This window comes from Otolemur garnettii, unplaced genomic scaffold (assembly GCF_000181295.1).
Source record: "Otolemur garnettii isolate 467f Iridium unplaced genomic scaffold, OtoGar3 scaffold00049, whole genome shotgun sequence".
NCBI lineage: Eukaryota > Metazoa > Chordata > Mammalia > Primates > Galagidae > Otolemur > Otolemur garnettii.
Window position 1 is genome coordinate 11,521,536 of NW_003852444.1, and position 7,714 is coordinate 11,529,249.

The 7,714-nt window shown below is 50.9% G+C and overlaps 1 protein-coding gene across 1 annotated transcript in view; it reads left to right on the plus strand.

The window, feature by feature from the left end:
• Positions 1–3,899: 3,899 nt before the first annotated feature.
• The window catches only part of PLXNA4 (plexin A4), a 357,753-nt gene continuing 353,938 nt past the window's right edge, over positions 3,900–7,714 (plus strand). The window contains exon 1 of the mRNA XM_012806241.2: positions 3,900–5,084. Within this exon, the coding sequence (XP_012661695.1) occupies positions 3,900–5,084 (1,185 nt within the window). The remainder of the gene's footprint in view (positions 5,085–7,714) is intronic.

Genomic DNA, 7,714 nt, shown 5'->3' on the forward strand with positions numbered 1-7,714 from the left:
TAAGGATTGATGTCCTGGAAGGGAAGCCCCTCTGGAAACACCAGCTTTGGCAGATCAGAGCAGTCTTTGGTGGTCCTGGTGGGGCAGGGTACTGGTGGCTCTGCCTACCTGGGGCCCCAAGGCGGGGGAGAGGGAGGCCACTGTATCTTCTCTGGGGTGGTGCCTGGTGGGGTCCTTGGTGAGGCCAGTGAGAGCTCACGTCCTTGTGTCTCCCCTTTCTCTTCCATTTCTTTCTCTCATATTTGTTTCCTAATCAGTCTCTTTCGTGGTGTGTAAATGAGAGACAGGTTATTCACATCACATGTTATTGTTTCTGTGGGTCCCCCTCCTCTCCAGGCACAGTAATTTCGCCATCCCCAGATGAGGGTGATAAGTGTTTGAGATGCATAACTGTGTCTCATTTCGGTGTCTAATAGAAGATGGAGAATGAGCCCTGGCACCTTTCTGCTCAGTAAATTCATAATTACAGGCTCCCTCATCTCGCCTCTTGCAGACTAGGGAACCAATGGATAGCTGTGGGTCTGTGTGTGTGTATGGGAAGGCGCTTTCCCATGTGCCTAGTGGGTTCCAATACGGGGCTGCAGAAAGTTCCCTAAAGAAAGGTTGATGGTTGGATTCCCAACCTGCACCTGCTGTCTGGAATGAGGATGACCAGCAGAATTTGGTTGTTGGTGGAGATGTGTCAAGAGCTGTGCTAGCCTGCAGAGCATATGGTGCCCCAAGAGCAGACTTCCTGAGACAAAGGCTGGGAACAGGTGCCAGAGTAAGTTTAGATAAAGTCCAAAGAGAGGACGGGGTGATGGAAAGAGTGCTGGCCACTGTGTGACCTTCTGCAATTGCATTTGATCTCTCTAGATTTCAGGTTCCTTATCACTAAAATCAGAGACTGGGCATCATTGAACTGGATAATCTTTTTGGGTCAAATTTCTAGATTCTTCTCTGATATTTGGATTTGCCCAGGCAATTAGAGATGAACCATCTTGACTTGTAATCACTCCTGTTGAGATGCACTACCAAGCACTATCTCACTATCATAATCCTAATTCTATTTCAATTTTGCCAGCATGACACCACCACCATCATCATCTAATAGCCACTTCCTATGGGTCAGGCAGAGGACTGTGCCAGGCGTCTATAGTCATTAACACTGACAGAGATACAGAATGGCACCCATCTGGGAGGTATTTTCTGCCAGCTTACACCTTGCGGCTTAGAGGGGCTTTGGTTTTCTCCCGATTCTGGTAGGTAATATCTTGGGATTTCTGTGTTTGGGTCTTACACGAATTTAAAAGCACTTCCACCAAGTATTTTGTATTCTGGGCTCTGAATTTCTGGCTTTGCACTGAGAAAAACCTGAGTTTCAATCCTAGTTCTGCCACTCAGCAGTCACTGTCATGGCATAGCTAGAGCTTTCTTACCTGAAAAATGGGTAAAATAATCCTGACTCCAGAGAGCTGCTGTGTTGTTAAGTGAGGCAATCTATATGAAAGCATTTGCATGGGCCCAGCATGCAGGAAATGCCCATGAGCATTGCTGTTCTTCCTTGCTTCTTTCTGCCAGTGTAGACACAGCCATGGAGCTTGCACTGTAGGCTGGCCAGGGTCCTGGTGCCATGGACACACAAAAGCAAGGCAGACCCTGCCTTGGCCTCGTGGCACTCACAGATGCTCTGCTTTAGACTCCCTTTTGGCAGAGGCTGGGGCTAAGTAGAAAGAAACCTCTCTGAGGCCCAGTGACACCCTGATGAAACCCTACCTCTCTCTGTCCATCCTTATCTTCCGCTGGACTCTTCCATGAACTCTGTTTCCCAGACATAAGCTTCCTGGTGTCATGTGCCTGTGCACGGGCTATGCAGATCCCTCCCAGGGAACTCTTTTCCCTTCAGCTGAGCTTGTCTTCTCCAAGTTCACTGCTCTGCCCAAATCCATCCCCTCCCCAAGGCCTCCCAGAGCCTGCTCCTTGCTTTCTTACCCCAAGTTTGGGGTCTTCTTTCCTCATAGCAACATGCAGAGTACTCTGTGATAGAGAACATGACTTCTCATCATATGCAATAATTTGAGTTCTCGTGAGACTTCAAGTTCTCTGAGGACCTGGTCCTGGGTCCTGCAGCGTCTTGCATGTTTTGTGTGTATTCTGAGCAAACATTTGCCTCATAGCTGGACTGAAGGCCACTGGCTTGCAGGATGCTGTTGGTGGGGACTGTTCTGTCTGTCCATCTGCCAGCCTTCCGCTTCTGATATTTACTCGGCAAGACCTGAGCTTTTGGCTGACAATGTAAAGTCTTTGTTTTGTTTTCTTCCTTCTCTTCTTGGTTTCCGGCTAACCTAGTAATCACTCCCTGCTAGGGACCTTTCTATTGCTTCGTAGTCTACCTTTTCCTATTCCTCGACTCCACAGAGCCTAGATGTCCCCAGATAAGATGTCGGCAATTCCTATACCGATTTCTACTGAATTGGAAAAAATTATGAAACTGTCCCTTGAATAGAAATGAAGGAGACCCTTAGGAAGGGAAGCAGTTTTGTTCTATAGGGAGTTACTTATTTGTTGGACCACTTATAAAACATTTTTTCTCTCATTTTAATGAAAAGCTCTCAGAGGAGGTCCCACTATGGGAGACAGCCAAGATCTGCCTTATTAAAATGACACTGGGGCTCAGAGCTGGGCAGTGTACCCAGAGGACCTGGTCACTGCCTCAGTGTGAAGGGATTGAGGGTATGAGTTTTCTTTTGGCCTCACTGCGCTGTCCAGCGGAGAAGATGCCCCTAAAGTAGGTACAGACACAGAAGACCAGAGGTAGAGGCTATAGTGGACAGCCCAGGAGCAGGGGTTCATCTTTAACCCTCCTGCTGCGTGTGATGGGAACTGAGGTCCAGCCCCACCTGCACAAGGCTGGAGGAATGGAAGTGTTCTAGCAGTTAAGGATGAATTTACACCAGTCGAGTTTGAAACCACCTCCACTTCTCTTAGGTGTGCAAGTCATATAGCTTCCCTAGGCCCACATTCCATACCTATAACACGGGGATTAAAGAACAGCATGTACTTCTGAGGTCTGCCAGTCAGGGTCTTAGCAGGCAGCAGGTGGCACACACAAGTTTGAGTTAGTAAAGGGAATCTTCATTTAAGTGTGTGGTTACTTAAGAGGTAGTGTGTCTGGGGGGATAGTAACAGTGAGGCCCCTGTTACCACCTGTAGGGACAATGGGGGCTATAGGAGGTGGTTCACAGAACCTGGAGTCAGAGGAACTTGTTGGAGAGGACAGTGGAGAGAGTCACCCTGCCTTCTGTCCTCCCACCCTCTCTGGCTCCCTCCAGTCTTTGGCTAATGCCCCTGCTGGTAGCACCTAACCAGGCTGAGGGCAGGAAGCCCGCTGATGTACTGTCCATATGGGTCAGCCTCATGAGCACTGGGAAGCGTGGGCACGGATCTGGTGGGCAGGAAAAAAATGCCTGGTATTGAAGGGCTGGCTAAGAGGACATGAGACAGTCCCCAGAAGGTGCTGGGCAGTATTGGACACAAATTCAGGCTCTTGGTAGACAATGGTCATCGATCATCATCACTGTTATTACCATTATCATTATCATCATCACTATTATTACTACTGACATGTTCCTCTTGGGGTGGCTGCCACCCAGCTTGACTGTCTCATATGCCTGTAGTGACGGCCAGCTCCGTCAGCCTCTAGCAGCCCCTTCCCTGTCCCCTCGCCCCCCATGCAGTTCTGTCCAATAGGTCCAGCCAGACAAAAAGCTATAGGGTGAAATGAAGATGTTTCCCTTGCTCCCCAGCATCAATCACAGTGTTTCCTTTCTCCTGTAGGGGACACTGCCCTCCTGAGTCCTGGCCCTCCGAGGGGACCGCTGTGCCCGAGTGCCACTGTGCTGCGGGAACCTGACTCTGCCATGAAAACCATGCCTTGGAACTGGACCTGCCTGCTGTCCCACCTCCTCATGGTGGGCTTAGGTTCCTCCATGCTGCTGCCCCGGCAGCCATCCCCGCTGTCCCAGAAGCGCTCTTTCATCACTTTCCGAGGGGAGCCCACGGAGGGCTTCAATCACCTGGTGGTGGATGAGAGGACAGGACACATTTACTTGGGGGCCATCAACCGGATTTACAAGCTCTCCAGTGACCTGAAGGTCTTGGTGACCCACCAGACAGGGCCAGACGAGGACAATCCCAAGTGTTACCCGCCCCGCATTGTGCAGACCTGTAATGAGCCCCTGACCTCCACCAACAATGTTAACAAGATGCTGCTCATAGATTACAAGGAGAACAGGCTGATTGCCTGCGGGAGCCTGTACCAGGGCATCTGCCAGCTGCTGCGGCTGGAGGACCTCTTCAAGTTGGCAGAGCCATCCCATAAGAAGGAGCATTACCTATCAGGGGTCAATGAGAGTGGCTCGGTCTTTGGCGTCATAGTCTCCTACAGCAACTTGGATGACAAGCTTTTCATTGCCACGGCAGTGGACGGGAAGCCAGAGTACTTTCCCACCATCTCTAGCCGGAAGCTGACCAAGAACTCTGAGGCAGATGGCATGTTTGCCTACGTCTTCCATGATGAGTTTGTGGCCTCGATGATTAAGATCCCCTCGGACACTTTCACTGTCATCCCTGACTTTGACATCTACTACATCTATGGTTTTAGCAGCGGCAACTTTGTCTATTTTTTAACCCTTCAGCCTGAGATGGTGTCTCCCCCAGGCTCCACCACCAAGGAGCAGGTTTACACATCTAAGCTCGTCAGGCTGTGCAAGGAGGATACAGCCTTCAACTCCTACGTGGAGGTGCCCATTGGCTGTGAGCGCAGCGGAGTGGAGTACCGCCTGCTGCAGGCTGCCTACCTGTCCAAGGCTGGGGCCGTGCTGGGCCGGACCCTTGGAGTCCGTCCAGACGATGACCTGCTCTTTACTGTCTTCTCTAAGGGCCAGAAGCGCAAAATGAAATCCCTGGATGAGTCAGCCCTGTGCATCTTCATCCTGAAGCAGATCAACGACCGCATTAAGGAGCGGCTGCAGTCCTGCTACCGGGGGGAGGGCACCCTGGACCTGGCCTGGCTCAAGGTCAAGGACATCCCCTGCAGCAGCGCGGTAAGTCCAGGAGGCTGGCAGGCCAGGGTGGGGGGCTGTAGAGGATGAGGACCTCAGCCTTGCAGCCAGTGTGGGGTGTTGCCTCACCCATCCGCTTTGTTAGATGAGATGAGTATATCCCACCTCTGCGTCTCACTGGACTCAGCGTCACCAGCTCAGCGGTGATGACACTAAGAGTCTAGGAATCAGAGCTGGAGCTAAAACATAGATTTCCTGTTGGGCAATTTTTTCTGTTCCATCTTGGCTCTCTGGTTACAGGAGGGAGTTCTGGGAGGTCAGAATTGTGTTAAGCTGGTGTTGTGTGCACCAGGTGTGGCTAAGTGCTAGATTACAGTGTGCCATGGTACGAGACATGTACCCATCCCTCTTACCCACTAAACCTGTGAATCATTTTCCCAGGAGCTTAGAATAAACCTCAGTGGGAGTGAGAAAGGAGAGAGTGAGTAGTCAGCCTACATCTGGGATAGAGGTGGAGTTTCAGGACAGGGGTGCTTTCACCCCTGTGGTGTCTTTAGGAATGGTAAGTTGAAGTCAGATATGGCACAGTAAAAGTCCAATGAACATACAGGAAAAGCCCAACTTGCTTGGAAAATGGATAAGAAGGGACAAACCATGTTTATTAAGCACTTTCTGTATACACAGTGGCATAGAGAGCACCTTCTGTATACATAGTGGCACATAGAGACACATCATAGAGTTATGATGGAGCCAGAGAGCAGCACTGGATGACAGGGGGGCAGCTGGCACAGGGGAGGGCAGAATGAAGGGCAGACAGAAGGCTGGAGCCTTGCTGGGTCACCACAGGTAACAGGGGATAGAGCCTCCCATCTCTCCTAGCCCATCTGCCTTGTGATCCTCCCTAAAAAGCACCTGCCTTTTGCACATTCTTTAGGTGATTGGGAAGGCTCAGGTACCAGCGTCTTCCATGTCACCCCTTCTTTCTTTATTTTTTTTAAATTTCAGATTTATATGAAGGTACAAACACTTAGGTTACAATGTTGGCATTTGTTAGGTAAAGTCTCTGTTGTAGTTAAGTCCTGCACCTAGTTTTCCTTTTTCTTAAATTGTCCATTTAAAAAAAAATTAGAAACCTAGCTTGAGAAAATGTGTTCTGTAATCTCAGTTTGGGTGAAGAGAAGCCCCCTGGAGCTGTTTGTTTGGGGCAGTAACTGGTCCACTCAAGAGAGTCCATGAGGCAGAGTTATGAACTTGGGGACCATGTGCTTCTCCCAAATGAAGGCAACCACTGATAGGCCTGCATCTGTGCTTTGTGTGTGTGCCACACTCAGAGGTGACACATTTGAATGTGGGTGTTGAGGGGACCCGTAGCCCCTGGTCTATACCTGCATTTCATATTTGAGCACCTCAAGGCCCAGCCAGGTGAACGAATTGCCAAGGTTGCACATCTTGTAAGTGAGTGGCAGAGCCAGTCCTTGAGGAAAACCCCCCTCAGGACACGTACACATGCAGTATCCTGCAGGAGCATGCACACACATCCTGCATTCGAGAATGGAAAATGTGTGCCATGTGTGCACTAAACCACACCTCCTCGTGAGATCAGCAGGGTGGCAATCTCTGACACTTCTGTAGAACACTTGCTCCAAACTCTGTCTTTCTGGGTGATGCTTTTGGGAGCAAAACTGGCAGCAGGGATCCATCTGGCTGCCCGTGGGCAGGTGTCTGTCCTGCCCTTGCTCCTGGCCACAGTACAAAGAGCCAAGTTCACCATGGAAGTCTGCAGAGGTAGCCTTGGAGAGAACAGAGGGAAAACAGCTTTGCAAAGCAGGCCAATGCCAGGACTGGGAGTAATGGAGCCAGATAACAAGCTTTTGATTTTTCTTTGGCTTTAATTAGCCCTTTCAAGTTAGAGGCAAGTTCAGGACTGAGAGTAGAAAGGAGGAGGCCAGAAACTGCGCAGGGCTGGGGCTGTCTCCCCAGCCAGTCTGAAAGAGGCCAGGCTGGCTTTTAATGCACAGTATCAGTTTCCTTTGATTTGGCAGGTCCCCGAGTTCCTTTGCTCTGGCCCTCCTGTTGCAATTCATCTGGACTCGGCTCAGACCACACATGTTTCACCCGCCATCAGCCAGGCCAGGCTCTGGAGCTGCCTCCTGGGCAGCCGCCTGCACCGCTGGCAAACCCAGCCTTCCTGCGCAAAGCTTTGGGTTGGTTTTCTTTGTCCCTTCCTGCCCAGAGGCAGAGGATGCACAAGATGAACTCTGGAGTTCTCTTTCGTCTGAGACTCCCTTGAGGCTGTGAAGTAGCCTCTGTTCTGTAGGGTTTCTGCTGTAGGAGAGGGGAGGGTGAGACCCAGGAGGCTGACCCCGAGGACCTGTGTTTAGCAGGGTGGGAGCACCTGTGGGTTATAGTGTAGTTGCAACTCAAAGAGCCTGCAAAGAGGAGTGCCTGGCCACCAGCTGTCACTGTTCTCTCTGTCCTACTGACTCCCTAGGGAGAATGCTCAACCCGTGATGCTCTTGGGCCTTTCTGGCTCCTTCCCAACACCCATTCCCCTTCCCCCGAACTCAAGCCTGCAGAGCTCTAGGCAGGCAGCAGCGGCATAACCCTGGGCTCCCTTTCTACCTGATGGGGTCCAGCACCTCCTGTACTGTCCAGTGAGGGGCTGGGGAGGG